We start from the raw sequence: 27,830 nt of genomic DNA on the forward strand, positions 1-27,830 counted from the left end.
AATGAATGAATAAATAAATGTATTCATTTATTCGGAAACTCAATGAAACTACCAACCATGAATGCAAAAATAACAGGGTATTAAGAGTGGACTTGAAAAAGTCTTTACAGTTTGATTTAATATGAAAAGAAAAACTGTTTCAGAATCTTTGTAAAGCAAATGAAAAAGTCCACTCCACGTGAGCGGGGAACTGAAAAAGAGCAGATAATAATCTAAGTTACGCCAAGGCAGAAAAGTTTTGTAAAGCTTAAATGTTAAGGGCTTACTAATCAAGCCAGAATCTTGAAAAAGCTTGACCCCATGTACAAGGAGTTACAGTAATCCAATTGTAAAGCATAAAAACCACTTTCCTCAGACTATTAACAGAGCGAAGGAACTCTTAAGGAAACTTTTCACAATTCATTGATCAAGGCAGCTAAACATCCTTGTTGGTGAACACAGACAGTCTGCTGTAAATGAGAGGTAAAACTATGTTTCATCAGCATAACAGTGATGCCATATTATATTTTTCAAAGATGGATACAAAGGGGAGGGAAATGGAAAATATAAAAGTGGCCCCAACACAGACCCCTGGGGGATAACACATTTAATAGGGTAAGATGTCCCATCTGACACTGGAGTACAGCCATAACCTGCAGATCAGCTTTGGCCTGAAATTGACAGAAAAATGTTTTGTCTTCTGGATTTTGGTCTAAACAAGACTTTAATTTTGAAGGATGTTGGAGTGAATAACCTAGGTAGCAACTCAGTCTTCAGGGTGTGTGCTAGATTTCATCAATAAGGGTGGTACAGCTGCTTGTTTAAAACAGGAAGGAAACACTGCATTGATCAAATAACAATGAATTATACACCAAGGTTCATATTTTCGTATTTTCTCACAGCTGTAATCCCTCATTGAGCCACTTGGTGGAGCCAAAGCATAATTTTTTGCCACATTACGCCCTCCGTTCCCTTTTTTGTTAAATGGACTCGCCCATGATTAGCCGCCTCCTTGTGACAATAATCTCTGTCAAGTGAAATACAACAACAGCCAGACAGGAAATGCCACGGTGGTCCCTTCAAAACAGAACAGCACGATTTCTTAACCAAAGCGGACTTGTAGGGAAAATAATAACCTTGTTCAAAAACCTGCACGTTTAAAGAAGAAACTAAAATATTTCTCTATAACAGCTTACTATATTGATATAGGTGGACTCGACTGATTTTCTTTTTTTAAAAACGGTCATAAACAAAGGTAATTTTTGCATTGAAGCCTTGCATAAAAGTGAGGAAAATGATGCAAAACACACCCAAATGCATATTTATTTATGTATATTTTGCCTAAAATTTCCACAGCCTTCATTGTCTTTTTATTAGCGTCATTTGGGGGTATTATTTTGAAAGGTTGTAAGTAACGTCCACTGGTAACTCCGCTGGTCTTTATGCTCTCGGTATGTCAGTCACCATGGTGGCATACAACAGAGCAGAGCGGCGGCGGCTCTATCTTGACTTTTAGCTCCATCAAAATGCAAACATAGTAGATTTTCTCAGTGAGAGGACGGGAGGCTTCCTCTGATAATGGGCGTGAGCTGGTTGCTGACGGGTTAGCCGCTTGCTATTTCCTCACTTTTTTGTTTGCTGGATCCTTACATGGAATTTCTCCCCCGTCGCTAGCAGAGCAGAATGCTGAAGAGACAAGGAATGGCTTTAATGAACGCTGGCTTGAATAAAGGGACAACACTTTCTACGCTAAGAAAATAACTCTTAAGAGGGGGAGTTTGACCGGCGCTTTTAAAGGAAGTTTCCTCCCCGGTGGGGACCGGTGTTGGCAGCCGGATTCGGCACGGGCAGCAGAAAGACAGACACTCTGAGGAGACTGCTCGGCTGTCTGGCTCCAGTCGTGGCCTGGCTCAGGGCACTCCCAGCTTACCCGCTAGCATCTGAGCACAGGCGACGAGAATAAAGCAAGACAATAGGGGGACTTGTTTTGTATATATCCTGCCCCTGGATAGAGGTAATTTTAAGGATAAGGAATTCCACATCCTCTAGACGGCTTCTTCCAAAACAATGGCGTCTTACGTGGATAACAGCTTTCGGCAGGCTGTGATGAAGAATCCGGCTGAACGGACGCAACAGGTCAGAAGAAATTATTCATTGCATGTTGTTGCTAATTGGATTTTCATGGAAATTAGTAGCCTCCGCCGTTTTTTGTCACTTTGTTGCAACATTTTAGCATTGCAACATTTTAAAGTGTAACAGTTAAACAGTGTTTCTGAGTGCAACTGTTGCCATTCAGCTCGTCTCAGCGGCTACATCCCGCTAAGCCCTCTATCAGCAGAGATAATCAAGGCTACTTAATGTAACAGGAGCTGCGGCCATTGGTGGAACTCTAACCCGCCTGTGGCGTATAGCATCGCTCTGTGTATTGTGGTTTTACATCTCTGCAAGTCGCAAACGTCGTCTCTTGCAAAACTGATTTTTTTTTGCATGCAACAAAATCCAAATAATAAGGGTGGCAGAGATATGTGTAAGGGTTTAAAAAGAGAATAACACAAAGGAGACAAAGAAAAGGGCAAGGGAGCCCAGAGGAAATCCGTTTGATCAGAAATGAATAGGATGTAGAAAATCTGTGATTGGGCGGAAAGTCAGACAGCACACTGCCCTGATGCAGATGGTGCACATGAAAAGTTTAAACAATGTTACAGTAGGGAAGGAAGTATTCAGACTAAGAACATATGTAAAATGCATAATCCTCTACTGTAATATTACAAAGGTTTAGCCTTAAAATAGTAAATAAAACATGTTTGTGCTGAATCATATACACTTTTTTAAATTGATGCATTAATGCGTAAATCACACTAACATTGCAGGTGGAGATGCAGCATTAGCGCTATAATAATAATTTAAAAAACACCAACATGGTATAGTAATAGATTTATTTTTAAAACGAACGAAAGATGCATCCAAAATAACTTACAAATACTTAAGTGAGATGGAAGTACATTGAGGGCCAGTGCCGCCCCATACCTACTCTACAGGCACATCCCTGTATGAAAGTCAAGGACAAGAGGCTAATCCACAGATAGCGCGTGGACGATACTGGGCTGTAAATTTGGACATTACCCCGGTTTATGGTAGACGTTGACAGACTAATGCTTCTGATGACTATCCTATAGGTTACTTTTGATACCGCTTCACCGACTAGTAGTAGTGGTCCATTAATGTTTTGTCACACAGTTTCTGTGGTGGGAATGGACAGACATTGGTGCTTTTCTTGTCCTGCAGTTAAAATCAGGAGGAAAAAAAATCTTCCAAACAGTTCCCTGCTACTTGTGTCTAAAGCTCAGTACTGTTATGTTTTTGTCCTACCTCTGAGAAGTTTGTAGTGCAATCCATATCCTGCCTGAACATGCAAATCCTGTGGGCTGTGGTTGTGACCCTTTGAGCTGCACATGCTTGTACACACCCAGGCTGGTAAGGTATCAGATATAGGACGTTATGCTTTGCATTTTTGCAGAGATCAAATATAAATCCAGTTTGGCTGTGAAGCTGAAATCATTTCATTTGAGCCGTCTCCACGGCTCCGGTGCCAAAAGCTTTACACATAATGGACAATCGATAGTCCATCACTTGAACCAGAGAGCTACAGTTAGTGGCACAGCCTCTGCCCATGTCTGTCTGACATTAAGGAAACAATTATGGTGTCACTGGTGTCACATTAACTGCCCTAGGCTCATGGTCTTTACAGCTTTATGCAAGTTGTAATTTGTATGGGTGACAGATGCCAACATGGTGATGGAAACTGGATAAAGAATTTGGCTTGTCTCACTAGCAGCTGTGCTCATCTAAGATTGGTTTGTTACCATTTAATGATAAGCATTTATTATTGATCAGTATATTTTGAATTAACTCTCTTGTCTGTAAAGAAATGCTTCACATTTTTGAGAAGCTTTAATTTAAAAATTTGTGTCAATCTATTTTTTCTTCTGAAAAATTTCTCAGGAAACGAAAACAAAAACATTTTTCCTATATCTGGCATCCTCTCAAGATCTATGTCTAAAGCATAACCCGCCTCAACTTGCAACCCCACCTGTAAGAATTTACATCAGCATAGCTTTATTTATGGCCATCTCAAAGGGCTGTTTATGAGGCAGTCCTAACTTGCCAAGAGTATGTGAGAAGATATTAAGCACTTGGAATTTCTTGGCTTGAAAAGTGTCAGATTAAAATACTTCAATAAAATATGACCTTCTGGAAGACTCTGTAAAATGATAATAAAAAAGAAATCAGTGGTATGGCTCTGGTCCTTGAGCACTTTGGAGCCACGGTATCAAATCATGCTGTGTAAGTATGCAAACATTTCATCCCAGAGGGCTTTACTGTAGGAAGTCTCTGCACTTCTGAGTGAGTGAGTGACAGGTTGGAAGGAGGAAAATGCTTCCCAGATCCCATAGGTCATTGCAATGAAGAAAAATGAACAGCAAGGCTGACTAGGGCAATTTTAACAGCGACTGTGATTGAGAATGATGGTGTCATTTGGGACATTGTAACAGGATTTGAATGCATCCATGTTGTTTTACAGTTACAGAGAAGTCCAAAGGAATAAAAGCTCCTGGAAAGCCTCTGCTTTTTCTGCAGAAACCACTATATGGAAATCTTATGACTCTGCAGCTACATTGTCATTGTTTTTCTGTACCAGCACCTTTCCCAAGTGTTCCTTTCAAATGTCTCGGGACTGTGCTGGCTCACGCAGTTTATCCTAATGGTGTTGGCAGGACCTCTCTGTCAGGATTAGCCACCAGTTAGAGGGATCTGTCTTTATCGCTCATGACTCGCCACACAGTCGGATTTGACCTATAGCATACGGCAGGTTAAATAGCTGACCACTTGACAGGTAGTGTTCTGGCCGGCACTGTTGCTCTCTGTCCTTTGCACAATTTATTTATATATATTTTTGCACTGTAAAGGGAAGGAAGAGCCCTGAATTTTTGACATTTAAGGTCAAAGAATAATCAAGAGGGAAGGAGTTGGAGGACAAGGATGCATTTTTCTCTCTGAAGCATTGCTTTTTTTCCAGCAGTGACATAAATTAAGATAATATGACATGGATATTTGATCTGTGATATCTTTTTTTTAATCTGATATCTTTTATATACAAATTCAAACCTATGCTACACAGAGAATTACTTCCCTTCAGTTAAAGCACTGTTTCTGAAACTCGCGTTGTTTTTCTGAGACTTGCTCCCAGTGGCACTGTTGTGTTGTTTCCGTTAGTTCTGTTCATATGATCCTAACTTTTCTCCCAATCCAGGCATTTTGATTTAGTTCTGTTGTTGACGGATTTCCTTTACACACTATAAAATGCGGGTTTGTCTGTGGTTTTACTGCTTTAGTTCATGACTGTCTGTTATTTTTTGATCTCTGTACAAATGACAGCGAGCCAGCTTCAGGAGAGATACTGATGTGTAAGTCTTTGAGGACAAAGGCATACATGCTTGGCTAATTAGCTCAATTTTAATATTCCATTCATTATCATTGTGTTATTTAATTTTTTTGCCCAGTATATTCTAACAAATACGCACACCATCACTCAGTTATTGTAAGACTTTCAAACATTTTCTTCTTTAGTTTTATTCCTAAATATTTTGACCTTTAAATAAGAAGTGTGAGATTTTCATTTGTTTATAAAGTTCTGTTATGTTTTTGTTTAAATTGAACAAAATCTTCAAGAGCAAACTTCATTTAAGTGGATTCAGTGTCTCTGTTTGGCCACTTAAAATGGGTTATAAATGCAGTGAAATTAGCTGGGTTGAAGATTTAGAAAGACAGCTTGCACAGACTGAAAATGAATTAATGAGTGATATCACTTCATTTAGTTTTGCTGGAACCAAAATGTGCACATACGTGTCTTTCTGTGGTGCGCAGTTGTGGCTCTGGTTTATTTTCAGCAAGTAGATGGATGCAGGACTGACATCTCTCCTCTTGTTTAGCCAGGTGGCAAAGCTAAAGGCCACAAACAACAGTCCTCTGCTGTTGTGACCCCGTTTCGCAGTCACATAGCTGGAAGGACACGCTGCCTACTTTGCATTGTTTCCACATATTCTGGATCAGCATAAGAGATCAGAGAAGACCTGCAGTGACCTTATAAGAGACACTAGGGGGAAGATGGATGAATTTGGGTGAATGTAATGGCCATTATTTAGCCTCGCAAATTGCAGTTAGTAAGGTAAAGAACTAGTCAATCCAGTCCAAACATCTTCAGTGTTTCTGATTGTAAAATAGTCCAGTCACTAGTTTAGAATGTGTTATGATCTTGAATGTGTACATTTATGATCGATTGCTTTGCAAGTACAAACAGTAGTTTAAAAAAAAAAAAATTTCTTTTTGATGCAGCAAAGCTTTTACCACTTTAACCAGTTTACCTATGGCTGATTATAAAAGCATTTGCCAGACTGCAAAATGACTAATATGGACAAACCCACCCTGGCGCTCAGCATCCTGCTTAGCGCAGTCAGGAAGAGGAAAGTCGTCAGGATGCTTTTAGAGGAGGAAGAATGTCTGAGAACCCCAAAGCTTTGTTTTTATTTTTTTGAAGTGTGGTGTTGTTTTCTAGCTACCTTTCTATTTTTGTAACGATGTCAGAATTATGGAAACATCAATTTAAATCCCAATCACTGGTTGAAAAACAAGGATGAACTTCTGTAGTGTTTTTTTCCCCTTCGATTTCTTATATGCAGAAGTTTTAATGGTGCAATCTTCCTAGGCAGCACAAGGTTTCCTAATTCTCCAAACCTCCAGTCTGTCCTGTATATTTAGGTGCTGCTTGCCTTGGCGTTTGCAGGCACTCTGCAGCAGTAACCCTGTAGAAGTAAAGTGATGTCACATGTTATTCTTGTGTTGAAAGCGGAGACTGCATACAGACTGAAGTGGTTACACACACCGCGGTCTCGGTGACGTACATTTCCCAGTTTAAATACAGGGGATGATTTCAGGAAGGACTGGGGGGGGGACCTCCCAACATATGATGCATTCAAAGAAGACCGGCACAGTTTCTTACTCACTTATTTAAATCATACGTGCACATCTTTTTTTCTTTTTTTTCTTTCCCCATTAGTTTTTTTTTTTTTTTATGATGTTGCGATGGCACTAAAGCATAGCGTTGTCTGCTGGTAGGTAGACTCATAAAAGCTATTGAATATATCATAAAAGACTTAAATCTCATGACTGTATAGGATGCTGCTGATGAAAAAGTTTGATCTTATAACCTGTTTTACTGCAAGAAGATGACATTTATAGATGTTATACAGTCCATCGGTCATATAAATGTCTGATATCGTAATTGAATACAAGGCAGGCATGTTTTACATTCCTGAGGCGGTTTTACTTACTGGAATACACCAGGATGTTTGTGTAGCCCTGCGTGCCAGTTACTCCCTAAAATCTAATAATGAAAATGGCAATCCAGAGTAGTTTGTTTAAATGCACCACAAAGGTTGAAACAAATTAAGCACACAACAGCTTTGACTATTCTATAAAGCACCATAGCTAAAGCTCTTCAGCTTTTGGGTAATAGGGGTGTATTTCTACAATAAAGTTATGCGAACATGTAAAATACTGTTAGGGATGTATAAATGAATCCTGTAAGAAATGCTTGACATTAATTAGGGTGATGATTGTATTCCAGCTGTGATAATATGTGAAGTCATTTAAATTTTTGTGTATTCTCAGCTGGTTTTCAACTTGGCTGATTTGGCGTTAGCTTTAGGTTTTGCTTTGTTTTATTTATATTTTGTCTGGATAGTTTTTCCAGCTGAGAAGAATTTGGGAGAAATGATGTACTTTGCTCAGTAGTTGTTTGGAAGTAGATCTGCAAAAATGTGAGTTGTGGCTGCATTGCATTCTGGTTCATTGAGGCTGCAGAGACATGCACATTTGATTTTATTTTGTTTTCTTTTTCTTTCTGTGCTTAAACGGCGATGGTGAATTTGGAGACGAGTTTATGATGTTTTTTTGTTTTTGTTTTTTTTTTAAAAATAGATTTTGAAATATGTTTTTAGGGAAAGTGGTGCATCAATTGTTCTCATTTTCTGGTTTAGCACTAATCATATCAAATATCATTGTTGTGGAGCTTGTCAGCAGCTCGACCCAGTTTTGTCTTTGACCCACGAAAACAAGTGTGGTGGGTAGACTTCATCTTCAGGGGAGGCACTTGAAAAAGTGTTTTATCTCACAGAAGTTGAAAGTATCCTCGATTTCCTTGAGCTAAACTGTGTTCCTTTTACAACAATGGAGTGTGAGAGAAAGTTAATGCAACACAATGGCTGAAATGTTTATCCAGACACCCCTGCTGGCTTTTGAGTTGCTTACTCTGCACTTTGTGGTTGCTAATTTCATTTTGTGCTCTTGGATGTTTTTGCATTGAGGGCTCACTCCAGGTTATCACAGTGGTTGCTTTGATCAGTTGACAGGTACATCTCTTTTTGAACTGCTTTGCAGTACTTACAGAAAAATGCATTGTCTCAAATCATTGCTATCTCACTCTTAGTGTTAATTGGAAAATTCAATGATTGTGTGTAGTCCTGGGTTTCTCAGGTTTGCGCTATACATTTGTACCTTAGTGAAAAACATTGTTTTAGTAATTTATGTGCTTCATTCCATGAGATATTTTTAAAGCAAAGCAATCCAGTCATGGAGTCGAGGCTCCAAGAATTCCATTGGCCTTTATAGCGGAAGGCAGTAGACCTCATGCCACTGAGTGACCACAGTCTTTACATAACTTAGCATGAGAACCACTTGACTGCGATATTTGCGTGACTGCTATTGAATTACACTACTTACTATAGAGCCCATTAAAACCTTCTTTTCTGGGGGAGACTTGGAGGGGAAAAAGTGACGCCTACATTACAGAGAGCATGAGCTGAGAAAAATCTAGTACTCTGAAAGTTTTGCAATTCCTCAAATCTTGGGTAACACAGTTAATCTGATAAGATAAGATAAGATAACCTTTATTAGTCCCACACGTGGGAAATTTGTTTTGTCACAGCAGGAAGTGGACAGTGCAAAAGTTATGAGGCAAAAATTAGAATACAATAAGAATAAATACAGTACACAACTGTACAGAATAGAATAAAATAAAATACTATATACAGTAGAATAAAATAAAATAAATATACAATAAGATAAAAATAGAATACAAATACTATATACAACCGAGTAAAAATACAACGATGACAGAAAGGATTATTGCACTTAGTATTATTGCATATGTATGGATGTGTGTGCTTGATCAGTTAAAGTCTTTATTATGGAGTCTGACAGCAGTGGGGAGGAAAGACCTGCGAAATCTCTCCGTCCCACACCGTGGGTGCCGCAGTCTCCCACTGAAGGAGCTGCTCAGTGCTGTCACAGTCCGCTGCATGGGGTGGGAGATGTTGTCCATCAGGGATGACAGCCTAGCCGCCGTTCTCCTGTCACTCACCACCTCCACTGGGTCCAGAGGGCATCCTAGAACAGAGCTGGCCCTTCGGATCACCCTGTTCAGTCTCTTCCTGTCCCCAGCAGAGATGCTGCCGCCCCAGCAGACCACACCATAAAAGATAGCAGAAGCCACCACAGAGTCATAGAAGGTCTTCAGGAGTGGGCCCTCCACTCCAAACGACCTGAGTCTCCGCAGCAGGTACAGCCTGCTCTGCCCTTTCCTGTAGAGGGCGTCTGAGTTATGAGTCCAGTCCAGTCTATTGTTCAGATGAACACCAAGGTACCTGTAGCTGTCCACAGCCTCAATGTCCATACCCTGGATGTTCAGTGGTTGCAGTGGAGAATGCTTGTGCCTGCGGAAGTCTACCACCAGTTCCTTGGTTTTACTGGCGTTGATCTGGAGGTAGTTCAGCTGGCACCAGTCCACAAAGTCTTGGGTCAGACCTCTGTACTCCTTGTCGTCCCCATCAGTGATGAGGCCGACTATTGCAGAGTCATCAGAGAACTTCTGCAGGAAGCACTGGGTGGAATTGTGGGAGAAGTCTGCAGTGTAGATGGTGAAGAGGAACGGAGCCAGAACCGTTCCCTGTGGGGCCCCCGTACTGCAGACGACCCTGTCCGACACACAGCCCTGAGTCCTCACATACTGTGGTCGGTCGGTGAGGTAGTCCAGGATCCAGGTAGTGAGGTGATGGTCCACTCCAGAGTTCACCAGCTTGTCCTTTAGAACCGAGGGAAGAATGGTGTTGAAGGCACTGGAGAAATCAAAGAACATGATTCTCACAGTGCTCCCAGCGGTCTCCAGGTGAGCGAGGGAACGATGTAGGAGGTGAATGACGGCATCATCCGCTCCAATGCCAGGCTGGTAGGCAAACTGAAGTGGGTCCAGTGATGAGCTTATTAGGCGCCGAAGCTGAGCCAGGACCAACCGCTCCAGGGTCTTCATCAGGTGGGATGTCAGAGCCACCGGCCTGTAGCTGTTGAGGTCCTTGGGGCGTGAAGTCTTTGGCACTGGTACAACACAGGAGGTTTTCCAGAGCTGTGGAACTCTTCCCAACCTCAGGCTCAGGTTGAAGAGGTGCTCCATCACCCCACACAGTTGGTCCGTGCAGGACCTGACGACCCTCGAGCTGATGCCATCTGGACCCGCTGCCTTCTTGCCATAATCCTCCTCAGTTCCCTCCTAACCTGGGTGGTTGAGAGAGACAGGCTGGAGCCTTGTGTTGAGTGTGTATTGGATGCTGTTGTTGGGGGTGGGGGGGAGTGAGCAGGGTGAATAGAGGAGGTGTGAAGTGTCTGAGGTGGAACAGCAGCAGTGGGGGTGGGTGAGTCTGCAGCCGATGTTGCAGACTGCCTCATGGCTGAGTCAAATCTGTTGAAGAAATGATTCAGTTCATTTGCCCATCTCACATCCCTCCCAGGCAGAGAGTTCTGCTGTTTGTGGCCCGAGATGGTTCTGAGGCCTCTCCAGACTTCACCAACGTTGTTTTGTTGAAGCTGGTTCTCCATCTTCTGCCTGTAGCTCTCCTTCCCATTCCTTATCAGTCCCCTCAGCTCTCTCTGCACCCTTTTCAACTCCTCTTTGTCTCTGGATTTGAAGGCCCTCCTCTTCTGCTTGAGGACGGTTTTAATTTCTGGGGTAATCCAAGGTTATCCAAGATCTTTGCCTTATTGTAACACCGAGTACTTCTGGATATAATCTAAAGCTCTATATTATGCAACAATTACTTTGTCTGTGATGGTTGTACTATCCTTGTTGTAAACAAGTGCCAGACTACTTTGAGTGAATGTGCTGCTTAGCTTCAGTCACACACAGTACAGGCTCACTTTGCTGTATAATCTACTGTATAATCCTTCCTCGTGGTGAACTGCTCAGACATGACGTGGATCAGATGGAGAGCTGATTAATTTGTGTGATTAGTGAACTCTAAATCCCACTATACTGGTTCGCCACGTAGCTAATACCTCACACTATTTGTAACAATGACACAGGCGGTTCCGGACAGTTCTTATTGCAGCAATGGATAAAAATCAGGGAAATGTTCTTAGTGGAGCTGCATATGAACAAACCATAGTGCTGTATTTGTTTTTGAATGCTTTGATTTGGAGAGTTTTGTATCAGTTGTAGTGCAACACATTCACTCAGATTTGTTTGTCTGAATGTTTTCACCCTTACGAAAATGCATCCTTTTACTCTAACTAGTCAGGCACTATAATAGTATCGCTCAGTGTGTCTGTGTACTTTGTTTTATTAACACGTTGCCTCTAGTGATGGTTCACCTGCCTAAGCTGATGGTTTAAAATATTTATCAGTGAGACACTGCCAGCCTGCTTCACTGCACCAAAAAGCACCGTCGTAGCTGACGTAGTAATTGAGAAGGTGTCTTTGATTTTTTGATTTTTTTTTGGTAATTAAAGCTCCTTTTTGTTTTTTTGATCTAGATTTGTTATTTCGCAGATTTGACATGGCTTAATTAACATATACGATTTTTAAAAGGAGTGAAATATACAGACCTCCCTACAGTAGTGACCCCTTTAAACAGGGGAACAGTCGACAGTGGTACCTTCAGTCATCAGAATCAAATGGCGCCTTTAAACCCCGCCAACCCAAGCACAAAAGTGTAAACACACACATACTGCAAATTAAATGAAAGTGTGCTGTAATGACATGTTACAGTAGTGATAACATTGTCTCATCACGCACACAATTACTGAGTTTGTGATGCCATGTGAAGTAACATCATGTAATGAGATTCCATAATAATTCTACACCACTTAGAGCACATAAATGGGGGGGAGAAGAAAAAGTGAAATCATCAGGGTTGGATGTTGGTCACATTGTTGAATGACATAGACAATGCAAAGTAATGCATAGTGATAATGGGAAGTGGCTTGGTGTGAGAGGCATACGCACAAGGCTGTGTGACTGTGTAGTGAGCCTGATGCTGTAATGTTCAGCTGTAACACTTTTTGCTGGATGTGTCTTTGATCCTCATGTGGCCTGTCATGCCTCATGCAAACTGTGGTTTATCAACAGCTGTGCTGGTGGTAGGCAGGTGATTACTTGCCATGTGAGCTAAGAGAAGCGATTCATTACAACACTAGCGTGAGCAAAAACAGCTGTCTGGGTTAATGGATGCTGTTGTCAAAAGTGAAAACTGCTGCTGCAGCAGACCTTGAGTTCTGCCAGCAGGAAGGAGAACTGGACGACCTAAAAACGAAACATTTTCCCCATTTTTAAATCGACGATTAGTTATACCGTTGTTCCACTTCCTGTGTGCAGTGGAGGAAACTGGTGTACGATATATGTCTTGTTGCAACCTTATCTTTGTAATTGGTCCCTGAGGGTTTGACTAACCTGTGGTTGGTCACGTTTCCAACTCTGCAGCTCTCCATCCTTCCATTAACCATCAGGGAAAATGTCTGTTTATTACCAAGGCCTCAACGTAATCTGATTCTCACTGGAATGTTTGACAGTTTCTTGCTGCTTCCTGCTTTTGGAAAGAAGGGGCATAATTATCTTTGGCTTGCTTGATCTGAACCTTCAATTACATCCTCTTTCTAATGGCTCAGAGTGAAGATTGCTTGGGTGCCAGTCTGAGATTATCAGTATGGTCTCTCCTGGTCTTCAACTAAAGAACTTGTGAGTGTGCTTTGAATTTTTAGGCTCTTTCCTTTGGGAGAAGTTTGTGTAAACACATTTACTGCTGTGATGCAACATTTCCCTTGCAGCGCTGTTGACATTGATTTCACTCTGACATTGTGGCGCCATTTCCCCCCCCCCCCCCCCCCCCTCCTCACTCTTACAGCAATACCCTCTCTTTAAATGTTGTGACGTCAGTTATAGCTGAGCATTACTTATTCAGTCATCAGCGTCTCAGACTTTGACCAGGCTAATTGACACTTGACTTGGTTCACCTCAAACGGCAATCCACTGCCAGGCGTTTTCCCATATGGCCCTATAGTTCCTTCACACTTAAGCCACTCCTGTTGAGGGCAAACACTTTTCATTAATCATCCTTGCCACGATTAGTATGCAGATCTCCTTAGGTGTTGTGTTGCCTCAATGTAACGAAGGCCAAGTATCAAAAATAGGCTTACATAACACCGCACTAGCAGTTCCTTTGAGAGGCTAATGTGTGTGCAATCTTCTTAAAGTGGTATTTGCTTATTTGTGATTGAGTAATCTGGTTCCCTCCAATGAGAAAGCAAACAAGGACTGTAAAGGGCCATACATAACTCTCTAAGAAAGGGAATATTGTTGAGAAAAGGGGCGTTAGTCTGAACTGTACGGCACAACACAATGAGCACAAGCCGGTGACAGAAACATGATTCTGTCATTGTGACTAGCATGTCATAATGACAGAATCATGATGCTCCTGCAAGTTTATTCATTGTAAAAACCTCAGGCGAGTACATTTTCACTGGTGCTTCGTTTCATCCATACTGTTAATGTGATTCTGTGTCAAGAGTGAAAACTCAAGATAATGAGAAGTGATTCAACCCTAGCATGGGGAGTAGTGGTTGGTGTTAATGTATTTTACCCACTTGGTTAAAAAATGCACATATTTGGGGTGGGAAATAATTCAGACATACATGTAGCTTATGTATTGTGGCTCGGCTACAGGGTTTTTATTGCACAGAATAACTTTTGATGTCCCTTAAAGATTTTATGAGTTGTATAAGCAAGCTAGGCTAAACTCTAGGCAAGGACTGACATATTTACTGAGTCTGCCGTTAGTGGAAATTCAGTTTTACCATCCTTCACCAGGATATACTGGCCTCTCCAGGTGGTTTTAAATGGCATTTTTTTAAATCTCAGTTTTACCACCACATGGAGACTGTTTGTCTTTTGCATTGCTAGCAGCCCCTCCTTCAGCGTCTTTAGAAGGTAGCTGCATAGTAGGTGGTGTCCTGAACCTTGTTCACATTACCGCAATTCATTCTTATCCTTCTACAGGAAAAACATTTTTCTTGTTATTTTTATGCAGTAGGCCCAGTACGTGTCATTAACACAATATATAAAGGCTTCTCTACAGGGTATTTCTGCAAGTTTTTGCGAGTGCTATGGATCTAAGCCTCACTTTACCAATGAGATGCACAATATGTCAGATGTTTATAAGACAACTACTTGGTGAAAAGCACCCTTCAGTTAACCCTAAAGCGATCATTATGTTAGGTCTCTGTGAGGAAACATTTGATAGGTGAGGTGACATGATGTGACTCTTATCAACAGGAGGTGACTGGTTAGCATGTTTAAATGGAATGTTTTTCGTTAATATTTTTTTCTTTTTAGTAGATCGTGGCCTTGTTTATTTTCATTTACCATCTGTTTAAAGGTGATTTGTGCACTTGTTTAGATTGAATAATTTTATTCAATTCAACTTTTATTTTATGGCCATTGTCAGTTGTTGTCAGTCCCATAGATAAGAGCAGCAGGCACCTTCCTGTAACAGCATGTAGTGCAAAAGGTGTGTTATCCTCCATTCTAATTGGGGAAATAGCTGCATAGGTGATCTAGAGGATCTTCAGTGACTGTGTGAATAAAGTGCATGTGAAATCCTTGGAACTTCCTAACTTGTGATTCGTGTGTGAAAGGGTTTGTGTGTGTAAACTGTAACCATGATGTAAAAGTAAACACGGAAATCCAAAAGCAAACAGCAGGTTAAAATGAAACTAAAGATGATGAGCCTCAAACACAAGTTTCATCCGGCTGAAGATTGTTTCAATAATGTTGTAATTTGTGTCTTCCAGTCACTCCCAGTCTGAAGATTGATCTTAAATTGGGCAATTATGAGATGCTTTAGAAGAGCTTTTTAAATGCCACGATACCCTATAAATACTTCTTATAGTTATTTTCCAATAGCCCTACCAGTGTCTAAGTGAAAATGAGTGTGTTTAAAGAGGCAAAAGTTTCAGTGATTCCTCATCTTATTTTAATTGATATCAGTGTGTTATTACTTGATGGTGAAAATCTTAATGGTGCTTAATTTTTTAAAAATGTGTTAATTGTACCTTTGGACTAAAGAGCTTGCTAGCCAGTTAAATACTACTTGTGCACAATGACGGGAAAACCCTTCAGCAGTTTTTGTTGTCTTTAGTTTCTATTTACATTGTAAGCTAATAGTTTCCTCACTGAGTCATTAATGGAATATTACAAAGTTTCATATGACTGTTAAGAAAATGGTGTTTGTTCAGTTAGCCAATTTGAGTTACTGTTATAAAAAATGTCACTTCAAAAAATGCTCTTGTGTTGTACAATGTTCATTTAAAATGTGCCACGTTCCTGTGGTTTCTTTTACTACTGGTTGTATTGATGTAGAATGTCTGCAACTGTGTTTATACTTGACTAAATGAAAACTGTATGTAATTACATGTTGCATGCTCTGCTATAGGCTTCTGTGCTTTGGCTCCACCAGATCCACAAGTATAGTGTAGACACAATGACTCCCTGTTGCAAGCAGCTTGTGCTTGTCAAAAGCGTTTAAAATCACACCAGTCATATTGTCACTACATTGGAAATAGCCACTTTAGTTAAACTGTACCAACTGCAGTTGTGCACATGCCAGGTAGACTGAAAAAAGGGCTTGTGTTATAGACTATGAGTTGCAATAAACTCATGGTTTAAGCTAATTTATACAAATAAGGATGTGTGAGCCAATAAAATAAATGAATATCTTCATTTTTTTAAGTGCTACAAACGTGTATATAAGATTTACTTTAGTGCCGTTATAGGCAGATTAAAGCCGTCTTACAAATCCTAATATTGGGGAAAAAAAGAACATCTATAGCCACTTGGTGGAACACAACAAAAGAAATTAAAGCAAATACAGACTGCTATAAGCCAATGTTCCAAGAAGACTCAATGAATTGAAACTGTGAACTGGAAAAAACCAATTAACTGGAGTTTTCTATCCTTCAGCTTTGATTAACTTGAATATGGCGAAGAAAAAGGGGGGAATTTCATCTTGTGACTGAAGTCTTTAAAGATCACAATGGTTTGCCATGTTTCTTTTGTAAAACTTCCTCAGGATATAGCCTGAAATCCCCTTCCGTCTGGAGGGGAGGCCTATTTCAGTATGAAGTGAAAGGCCTTGGGTGGGATCATAAGTCAGTTCTGTAAACAGGAAATTTCCATTCAGGACTTAAGTGGGCTTGTTGTGAACCAATGTGGTGCATATACCACACACAAGAAAATCAGTTGTTAAATTGCGAAACATTTGCAAATCCTAAGCTGGGCTTCAAGAACTGACACTAATGTACAGCTTAATTGTGAATGGATGCTGATACCACTATTTTCACACAGGAGACATTGTTGGCTTTGTATGCTTAAGTGTCTCTCTGCTGTTGCTTTGTAGCTGTTGTGACCTAAAGTGGCACCTCAGCAGATACATCGTCAGCTCTCATTGACTAAAGTGTTTTATTCCCTCCTGTAGCTTTTATTGGAATGGGGGAGGGGGCAGCATTGTTTCTTTGTCTCCTTTGGATTCAGCACCATGGTCACAGCTTTTGAGATAAAAAAGATGAGAAATCACACCTAAAACAGGCAATCGCTAGACCCTGCTCCATTGTGATGGCAGACGATGAAAGAGCATAGATGACAATGTTGTTAGCTACTAACAAAGGCAATGGCGCTGGCTCACTCCCAGCTCAGAGGGAACTTGCTCTTCATGTGCTGATAATCCTGCAGCCTGAAGACCCTCTGGAAAAGCTCCAAACATGAGAGCACTGACACAGCCAAGGTTGCATTTAAAATCAATTTAGGAATTGAAAGCATAGGATTGCTAAGTGAAAAAGTAAGTCAATTAAGACATTGATTCTTTTTTTTTTTTTTCTCTTAAAATATCAAACGTGTGTTTCATGTCACCTTGAGTGCTACATAGTGTCAATTTTACTTTAATGGGCTTCTATACTAAGAAGCACTTTAAAAGCTTGGGTTCTTTTTTTTCCTGAAGGCTTTCAGTACTGTACTGGGGAGGGGAACTGTGTGCTTTCTGTTGGGTTCACTATAGTATGCCTAAAAAATCAGGACCGTAAGACTGAAACATGTTTAGTCAGCTATTCTTTTGGCAGTTTCTCTTTCTTTTAAATGGGTGTGGGCTTTAAATGATATCCACTTAACAGCATCGAAATCCTTCGATGGGATTCTACATGAGATTTCAAACAAACAAACTCCATCATCCCTCTGGTGACTTTAGCATGTTTGTGGCCTTGGAGAGCTAATATGCGAAATCTTTGTGAAAGCTGTTTTCTTAGAGATTTTCACTGGTTGTTCCCTAGCAACCAGCAGCTATAGTAGCGTTGCAATGTAGGAATTACTTTCTGCAGGAAGCCATAGGAGAAAGCAGCGGAGATGGAAAAGATTGATTATTGAATTCTTTCAAATGCACCAGGGGGAGGATTGGGATTAATGCTTCTGCGGTTTAGGAATCAACAGCACAGTATTGAGTCCAGGCAGTTGGGGAACCAGTGTTATTCTCCTCCCATTGTCTGGGGGATTTTATTAGTAACTCTCCTCCTGCCTTGGGCTTCTATTTGTGTCAAGTTAATTGGACAGAAGAGGAGGGAAGCTGGAACTGAGTGTTTCTGGATCATTTAGGCCACCAAGCAAGCCATTTGGCTCAAAAAGATTAAAGCCCATCTACACCCTACTTTATCCACCCTATCCTTTTCTTTTCGCTTTTGCTTTAAGCCCTTGGATTGATCTTTATATGGTGTTGCGTAAGTCTGTGATGATTGCACTGCACCTCTTTGAGGCCTTTGTTTGAGAGAAATGGGGCAGGTTTCATTTGGCTGGACAGTTGGCTTTGTTCCCGGGTATGGACCTGCTACGATGAGGTTCAGTGACAGAGCAGAGAGATCCCTTTGTATCAAGTATTGGTCAAAGACCCCCATTGAGTCCACACTAAACCATTGTGGTGCTTATTGCTAGCTAAAAGAAGTGTGATGGTTTCACCCAAGACATTAGGATTATTAATACTGATTATAAATGGATATTTAGATATACTTGAGTTTTTTTGTAGTTGTAAAATGAACAAATGAATATTGTGGATCCGCCATAGTTCAAAGTTGGTTCATATTAATCGGGATAAATATGCCATTGATTAAATTAAGCATGATTTTGTGCCCAATATTATCTTTTATGAAACATATTATCACATTTAAAGACATGCAACGATTTATTTGGCATTTTTGCTCCAAAATGATGTGAGTAATTAGTAGTCAAAAGGTTTAAGGATTAATTGATCAACACTTGAAGTTCCAAATATAAGAAAATGCGCAAACTGCATGTACGTATAATATTATACAGAGACCTCCAGGAGAGCCAGCACGTGTCAGTGCTGTGTTTGGAGTTTGGTACAGTGGTTGCCTCTGAATAAGTCTGTGGTCAGTCACATCACTGTGGTAACAAACTGTGTCAGGAGACCACAGACTGGCTGTTGCTTGCTTATACAGTGTTTGATTCAGTGACGAAGATGGTCCTGATTTTTAAATCTGGCCCTGTGGGCAACCCAGATGGATATCAAGTTTGATATTCATCCAAAGTCATGTTAAGTGACGTAACTGGAGAAACGGGTTCTAACACAACACTGTATTTATGAAGATAGAAGTGGATATGACAAGGAAAAAAGCGCAATAGCTGAACTTTTCACCTCAGGATTTAAAATTCTGCCAGTTTGTGACCACTTATACCAGAGCATGTGTTGAATTTTGTTTCAAAGCTTTTAATTGCATTCATTTGTAATCCCACATCCTTGAACTTATTCTTGTGATGTTGTTGATAGCTTTGACTTCCTGCCCTGTGTGGCAGTTCTCTAGTGTTACGGGGTGCAGCTGGGTCAGCAAATAACATTTGGTGCTAATTAGATAGCCCTGAGATCCTGTATCAGTGTGGCTTGTGTGGATAATATTAAGCACTAGCAGACTGCTGCAGGAAAGCGAATTCTCACATAAAGAAGAAATCATGTTGTTGATCACCTCAAGGACAGCAGTGCAGTCTTTTGTCCTTGCAGTGTTTACTGCAGCTTCTGAATAAGTAATTGCTGTGTGTGTGCAAAGCAAGAAATTACCCCTTTCTCACCTTGTGCAACTCTCATCTGATAAATCATACTCCTATTGGTTATTTCCCAAATGCGGACCATAAGAACTTCTAAAACTATTTGTATACATTATTTAAAGATGAGAAAAAATTTAACCTAGTTGGCACTCTTTAAAGAAAAAAGAAACGGGAAGTTTTTTTTGTGTTCTTTGTGACAACACTTGTGTTAATAAGTGTTTTTTTCTTTATATGACTCATCACGAAATGCTGCTTGTGTGACACCTTGGTAATGAGACGCCTTTTTATAAGTTATCAACTGAGACTGAATCAGCTGACATTAATTTTTTTAATCACTAGAGGTTTTTCTCAATGTGGTTTGAGCAAAAAACAAACTTCTTGTTCTTTCAATTTAATAAAACACTCGGGTGGGTGAGGTATTTATTTTGCAGCATTGTGCTGTCTTGCAGCCATCAGATGAGATGGTCAACATTGTGAGATATATTTTAACATGCTGCAGTGATACTCAAGCCCACTCTTTATATAACTTTATCTTTAGAATAGGTTGCTTGAGGTTTAGTGCACAATTCTGTTTGTGGAGGTGCTGGCCAGAATAAATTTGCACACATCCACTGCCAAAACACACATCCATGTAGGTAGGCTGTAGTATTGATCAAAGCAGGGTTGGAAAGGTCAGTTACCCTTCATCTGTTGTTTTGACATACTTACCGCTAACAAAGTTTTGCTAGAGTTCAGTGAAGTGGGCACACTTCCTATTTTTGACATCTTGCAACTCGTAACCAAACTTACAGATGTCCCGCTGCTTCTGCACTCCAGCTTGCATCTGATTTGCATGCATCAGGAGACTGAGAGTGTTTCACCTCTTCAGGATTTTATGCTGGCAGGCAACTCAAGTAGGTGCTGTTAAGCTCATTCACATGGCTCCCTGAGTCCTGTTCCAACCAGTCACCGTGTCCACCAGCTGCCTTGACCACAGTGGGAAATAAACAGCAGCTCTTTTAAATTGTGCTTTTAAATGCTTTTAAATTTTCTCTGTGACTGTTGGGTTGTTCTGCTCCACGGGGCCTTCAACCTCCCACCATCATTCAGTGGTGTAATTCTATTCAATAAATTACATCAAGCTGGTGTAAAAGTGGAAGTGGAGGCTGTGTGGGTGTATTAGATGCCTTCCTGTTGACAAAAAAAGACTCCTGTCTTCTTCTCAGGCACATCTGAACAGGTGGCAGTGGAAGTGTAGTTGTTTTGTGCAACACTTAAATCTGCATCAGAAGCAAAGAGGAAGAAGGTATGGACCATGTGCTCTGCTAGCTTAAGTTAACCCCAAGTGCTTAATGTTAGTAAGACTGCTAATTAGCTTTGTGTAACATGTGCCAACTTCATTCCGGTGGCACAAGGTTTTAATATAGTCTCAGTGGTACAACACTGGTAATCTGAGGATTTAGCTCCTCCTTTTGATTCAACATTTAGCCTTTTGTACAAGCGACCATTTTTCATTAGTCGACAATGTGAAGAAGGACTTGCTAAATTACACTGAGTAGCATCTTTCCAGCCTTATCTTCATCTTGATTGTTTTGGGTTTTTTTTCTTTTTTGTCCAAAGTTAGTAATGTAATATTTCTTCTATTCTCTAGTTTCACTTCTTACTCTTGCCACATGCAATGTCTTTCCATGAGGGAGGGGGGCAGGCACTCAATCTTTAGCATTTGGCCAAAGCAGTCAGCGATAACGGCATAACATCACTCGTCACTGTGTGACCTTGTTGTAGCCCACAAAGCCTCCACCTGCTCTCTCACACAGGCTAATGGATAAAAATACCCAGCAGATCCCATACTCTCTGTCAATACAGATTCAAGGACAGCTGCTGACCACCCTGTTAACACAGGGAATGTACAAACAAAGACGAGAGAATACACACATGCACACACTAACGCAAACAGCATCATACAGCAGCCCTGAGGAGTATGATGAATGTTGTGCACATTTTGGAATGAGCAGTTTTCATTGGTGTTTTGTCTGCCTGTCAGGGGCAGCTTTTCTCAGTCCCAGTTGCCACTGACACAAACATTTGTGCTGAGCAGACAATATAATGCAATATATTGCCATTAGCAGATACTGCATTGTAGGCAACATGACCCTCCAACCTTCAGCAGTGGCTGTCTGACTCCCAGTGGCCTCTTTACCTTGTTACACTACTCTAGGCAATTTACCGCCTCATTCAGCTGGCCTGTCCACTGCATCATTCTCCAGCACTCAATGAAAATTGTTATTGCATCTGCAATGCAGACGTATGCTCTTTATCTGACAGCCACACATCAATAAGACTAACATTTAATTTAATTCGACGCCATATTATTGTCCAAAAGAACTGATAAAAGGCACAACAGGATTTGTGCTGCTGTCTTTGTGCTTGTTTTTAATGAAAGTGACATTTAGCTGTTGAGCTTAATACTTTATTAAAATAAGACCTGAAAGACATGACACGGTTTTGAAAATTAGGGCTGTAAATAGAATATTATTTTGAGTTAAACACGTAATTAAAAATAGCAGAAAATAGTCAAAAGAAATTGGATTCCTTTTGTTAAGATTTGGTGTTGTTTTCTGTCCCCTTTAACCAGTTGAATAATGTTATAATGTGATTTATATTGTTGAAATTATGGAGTTTTAATTAATACTCATTTGTTACTTATGGTAGCTTGTCTTCTTTTTGTTATTTTCTTCTTTTTTAAAATTTCAAGTCTTCTAATGATTTTCAAAATACTATTTGATTTGTATGTTTTCATGGTTTCAAAAGCCGAAATTTAGCATTTTGTGTCATTTTTGTTTACAATTACACATATAGTAGTATTTAAACATGAGAAAATGTATTAAGTCAGTTGGTTTGGAGTCATTTAACACATCTAACACTAAAATATGCTAAAATTCTTTAATTCTGCCTTCATGGATGGTTTACTCAGATGGTTCCTGTATGCCATATAGTACCTGCCATAGGTTAGTGAGGAGTAGGGGATGAGGGGCATGACTGAGATGGCCTCTTTGAACCTTGTGTGTGTCTGTGTGGTGTGGTCACTGAGATATCTAGCCAGCGCCATGTGAGGAATGCAAGCCTCACCCCGACCTGACACATAAGACGACCCCTGCAAAGTCTTTGTAACTGATTCTTCTCTCAATGTGGGGGGACACAGCGGGGCAAACCTGGAATGGGTCAAAACTTCCAAGGAATGCTGCGGATCATGATGTGGTATGCGGCTACACAGAACTGATACCTGAATGACTGACTGAATAAGAGCAAGCTTTAGGAAAGACGCTATCTGGTTATGTCTAAAATAAATTTAAAAAAAGAAAGAAAAAAGTTGTATCACAGTTCGAGCAGTTGCGAGTTGCATTCCTGCGTCGTCATTATGGTATCCAACCCCGATGGGCTTTTTTTGCATACTAAATCTTTGTTGTCTGCTTCCAACCTTGAAGCGGTCGCAGTAAAGTTCACAGGGTGAAGGTATGGCGAGAGAAGCTCAGCCCGTGGTGACAAATGAGCGATTGTTATAAAACTAGGTCGTCCTCTTTCCCAAGTCGTGGGGGATTAATTTGTGCTTTTTGCAGCTATTTTCTGAAACAGAACAACAACAAATCCTCCCTGCGCAAAGTGCTGTGATTAGGACAGCCTTTGCTTCTCTGGCTGCCAGGGATCAAGATGGTAAGCATCTTAGACAGGGATAGCATAATGAGAGAGAACAGAGCTGCAGCTTGTCGCCTGCACATTAGAAACTGCAGTCTTGATGGTCTGAAGTTGCATTATTTAAAATCTCACATTCAGATTCTTCTGACATTTCACACACTTTGTCAGCACTTTCCAGGGAAAGTTTTCTTTCTTGGTAAGTGAAAAACACATTTACATCGGTTTAGCATATGACGCATCGACAATAAAATTCCACGTCGATGAATTTTTATGGTCGACATCATTGATTATAGCGACTAATCGCAACCGTAATTAAGATGTTGGTGTGCTCGTACAGCTCGATTTGTACTCGGAGCACGGGTTGCTCCTCGAAACTACCACCCAGGACAGAATGAAAGATCAGGATTTGCCAAATTCCACAGCTTGCCAGTGAGATGTTAGTCACTGTGAAAACTTATTCAGACATGTTCTTTACAAGTTGCCTGGCAGTGCTGACAAAAGTACATATGCTCCACAGCAGGTGGCCATTTCTCTCACACTCGCTGTGCCTCTGTTTCTCTGTACATTGGCTTGATAACAAGAGCTAAGACACTGGCTAAGAAGAAACAAAACAAAAACATACCTGTTTGGCATTTTCACAAGTTTGGAGACTAAATTAATAATCCATTCAAATGTTAGTTGATTATAAAGTTGCTTAATCAGTGTACTTTTACTTAAATTTAGGTAAGATGGTCGGTTACTTTAATTACAGGGTTAGAAAATGACAAAAAATATTTTCAGATATGAGGATTTGCTTCCTTTCTGGTTGATATTGATTTACATTCAACTTGGCATCACAGAAAACACAATTCATGTGTCACGATTTGAGAACAGCTTGTGGTTTTATTTTGGATATTTGGCTTGGTAAAAGATTAACTGATTAATCAAAAAACGGTAATCCTCTGATGCCAAATAATAAAAACTAATCAGAGTAGAATAGATGCTTGCTCCATGTGCGATTTGTGTAACAGGGGGGCAAGTTAACACAGAAACAATGCTGAAAGTTGAGGAAGAAGGCATGTTCCTGACTGTCACATATGCACTTTGCAAGCAGGGTTTTGCCCCACAGGTAAATAGCAGAAATATACTGTGGTACCTGAAAGCTATCCTCAGAATGCCAGGGTACATGAATTGAATTTTTTTTTTTTTTTTGTGGTTTGTATTGCTCCACATTTCAGTTTCAGAAATCTCAGTTCTCTCAACTTTTTTTGTATTTAAACAACATATCACAGAACAGTTCTTCCCTTTAAACAAAAGCATAAAAACAAAATAAACTGAGGATCAATGCAAAACATTTTTCTTGTCGGGCAGTGAAGACGAGTGCTTGCGGGCACTAAAAGCGACAGCTTGAAGATGTAAATGTTAACAAAGGCGACTCTATCATTGATTTACTGTGCTGGGCGACTCAGCGAAGCACTGAACAAGCAGTCGTGTGTCTGGTTTTATGGGTTTACAACATTTAATTGCTCATTTCTTTACAATATATCAACATAGCATCACTATCTACAGTTTGCTCACTCTGTTGACACATATAACCAGATTTCTTTTATCCTGTAATAACAAATGCTTCTAACCAAAGAGTTTGAAAGTTTGAATCATCTGCATGTGTTTATGTGTTTATAACCAAAACTCTGATATTATGCAGCTGTCTGAAATCCATTGCTTTGAGAGAAATGAGCTGCCCTTCTAAGCTTCATCTAGGGTGGTTCGATAGTCAGAAAAGTGTCATCTTAAAAGAAGTAACAAAGGGCAGCACCAAGTATAAGATAAGTAAGGATAAAACTGTCATCATGAAATCATGCAATGCTACTCAAGAATATGGATCTGGAAAGACTAGGTTCCCTTTTTAAGAAGGACACTTGCTGTTAACTTGAAAAAACGGGTTCTACATAAACATGAATCTGTTAAAAAAACTATCTGAACATCCATCAGGATACTCGGGCATCAGAAATGTCCTTTGCTTCCCTACCAGAGCCTCTTTTGTTTACCTCTCCCACAGCGTCTCATTGTTTTTGAAATGTTTCAGCCCCTTTCTTTGATGTTTCTCTGCAGTGGGTGATAGATGAATGCAGAGGTCTGCTATCTGCACTCAGCCAGAGCCAGTTGAATAAATGGACTGGCCATTTTAGTCACAGTGAAAGGGCCTGACCAAAGGAGAGCTTCCTGTGTGCTGAACAGACACTGTGGTGTTAAGAGATAAGAAAGGTGGAGGTTTTCCCTAACTGTCGTTTCGGATGCAGAGCTGTTTGAGGTAATCCAAAAGATATTTAAATTGTAGTATTAATCACTTAATCACATTTGACAGCTTAGTCACTAAAATACCTGAGAACATCTTTCACCGAGGTCAATGTACTGATTTTTATTTATTTTTATGGAGTTACCCAGATCCATGTTAAAATTTAATGGGTGCTTCTTTTGTCCATTCTGCACCTATCATATCATTTTAATGAATTTAAGCATCTTTGTTTTTGAGAACAAAAAGCACCAGTGACATGCCTGCTCTTTCAGTCTGACGGAGGAATGAGCTCATTCCTTCACGATGAGGTCATGAGATGGTACCTGATGTGGTAAAACCTGTCAGAAAGGAATTTGTTCTGTCAGACTTGCAAGCGCATAAATTAGTCCTTTAATTGACTTGTTGATTAACAAAAAATAAATAAATGGCGTCTCGACTGTTGTTGCCAAAGACATGAGGTTGATATCAAGGAAATGCTGTACGCACTACCGTCTCGTGCTACGCATAGTTTTCAAGAGTTTTAGGTCTAAAATAAATTGTGTTTTGCTTTCCCGTCACTCGTGTCATGTGTGTTATGCAGCAAAACAATTCTTTTACCCCTCAGGTCACCGATACAGCCGTTTCTCGGAATTATCTTTTTCCTAACGTATTGCATTTGTTTTTACTGCAACCTCCAGTTGTTTTAGGCTATGGGAAACCTCAGTGAAAATAAGGCAGGAAAAACATCACAACTTCCTTGACCTCCCTCTGCACACTGAATGCTTTGCCACTCAAAAGGCTGGCAATAGGCCCGACAGTGCACCCTTTCCCTCTGGGGCCTTACATAAGGGGCGGAAAATTGAAGCTGCGGGGTGTGTGTGTGTGTGTGTGTGTGTGTGTGTGTGTGTGTGTTTGCAAGCCTAAAACTAGGAAGACAAGGCCTGCTATTGTTTAATTTGTATCCTGGATAGGAAATGCCTCCACTCGTCTTACTGCATTGCACTGCTACCATCTGTCTTACAAATGACTCTGTAGAGTGATGACATACTGTGTTGCATCAGGGAAATAACTGAGGGACTTCACAAAGAGGTTCAGTGGCAGTATGTAAATGGTATGTGAGGAACGTCGTGGCTAGTTTTGCACAAACAGCTTTGAAGCATCCCCGGGGCTTTATAGAGCACAAACAGCATCTTGGTATGTTTTTCCTCCTGTGGGGGCCACCTGTGTTCTTGGAAGGATTAGTTTTGAAAAGGAAGGGGGAGGGATTAGATGGCGTCACTGAGTGCAGCCTGGGAGTTTGAGCTGCCAGAAGTTTTTGAGTTTTTTTTTTTTCTTTTCTTTTTTAAAAAAAAATGAACAAGCTTTGTCTTTAGACAAACAATGAGGAGAATTTTTGGCTAGACGCAGCCTTCATCAGCATGTCCTAGTTTCTGCTGCCCACTGCTCTTTCCTTCCTGTCTCTGTTCGAGGAGAGAGTGGCTGAGACGAAGCATCAACAGAGCAGTAAAAGAGCATGAAGCAAGCATCACCTAAATGATGAAAGTTTATATCAAAGGGCCTTCATTTTGATTTTGGATCTAGGAGAAAGGGTGATAATAAAATCAGCTTTTACAAGTCTGTGCAAAGGCTTCAAATAGTGAAATAAAACAAATGAATTTTATTAAAAAGCACCGTTTGGTTTAAATTTGATGCCATGGTCCACACTCTGAAACTTTCATTTATCATTTTCCTGTGTACTTTGTGGTGATTGTGTTTGGCTCAGTGTAAATAGAGACCAGTATTAGAAAGAAAATCCAACCGGAAAATGTAAGGCTCAGGGAGTGGAAAAGATGGGGTCCATTACATTCTTTCCATACGGTCAATCTAAAATATTTGAGACTGAAGCCACAATTGATGGTTCTGCATATTTCTTTCTGCTAGGCGGTGTTTCAGTGGCGCTGTTTTATTCACGGTTATGTCACTGTGAAAAGGAGGTTTAAGAAAACCCTGCAACCCTGCCATCTAGTGGTGTCTTTTGGTTTGAATTCTGTGTCTATGCTTAAGTTAGAGCAGTTATTATTAGTATTTTATTTTTTATTAACCCAGTATATGCTAAATGTTCCCCAAACCAAGATAATAATGCAAACAATGCAACCAAGTTCCTGTTTAGAGGTATTTGTAGTGGCGATGTTGCTGTTGCGGGGTTTGTGCTTTTACCATTGCAAAGCCACCAACATGCATTATAAATATAATGACCTAATGTGTCAGAAGGTCATGCACACACCCAATGTTACAGAATTTGCAACAAAAGGCTGTATAAGAAAACTAGAGTTTTCTTTAACGTAATGTAAAGAAATGTCTTTAGTGTTGCTGCTTTTGTGCTGTGCAGGTAGCGCATAGGATGAGTTTGGC

At 40.3% G+C, this 27,830-nt stretch overlaps 1 protein-coding gene across 5 annotated transcripts in view; it reads left to right on the top strand.

Moving 5' to 3' along the window:
• The first annotated feature begins 1,430 nt into the window (after positions 1 to 1,430).
• rapgef2b (Rap guanine nucleotide exchange factor 2b) overlaps positions 1,431 to 27,830 on the top strand; it is a 104,256-nt gene continuing 77,856 nt past the window's right edge. For all 5 annotated transcript variants that reach the window (XM_085469291.1, XM_085469306.1, XM_085469295.1 and 2 more), the window contains exon 1: positions 1,431 to 2,115. In XM_085469291.1, the coding sequence (XP_085325417.1) occupies positions 2,047 to 2,115 (69 nt within the window). In that variant the 5' untranslated portion in view covers positions 1,431 to 2,046. The remainder of the gene's footprint in view (positions 2,116 to 27,830) is intronic.

The sequence above is a fragment of the Copadichromis virginalis genome, linkage group LG2 (genome assembly GCF_057382275.1).
Source record: "Copadichromis virginalis isolate Kocher_CV1m ecotype Utaka linkage group LG2, C_Virginalis_male_GT1.1, whole genome shotgun sequence".
Classification (NCBI taxonomy): Eukaryota; Metazoa; Chordata; class Actinopteri; order Cichliformes; family Cichlidae; genus Copadichromis; species Copadichromis virginalis.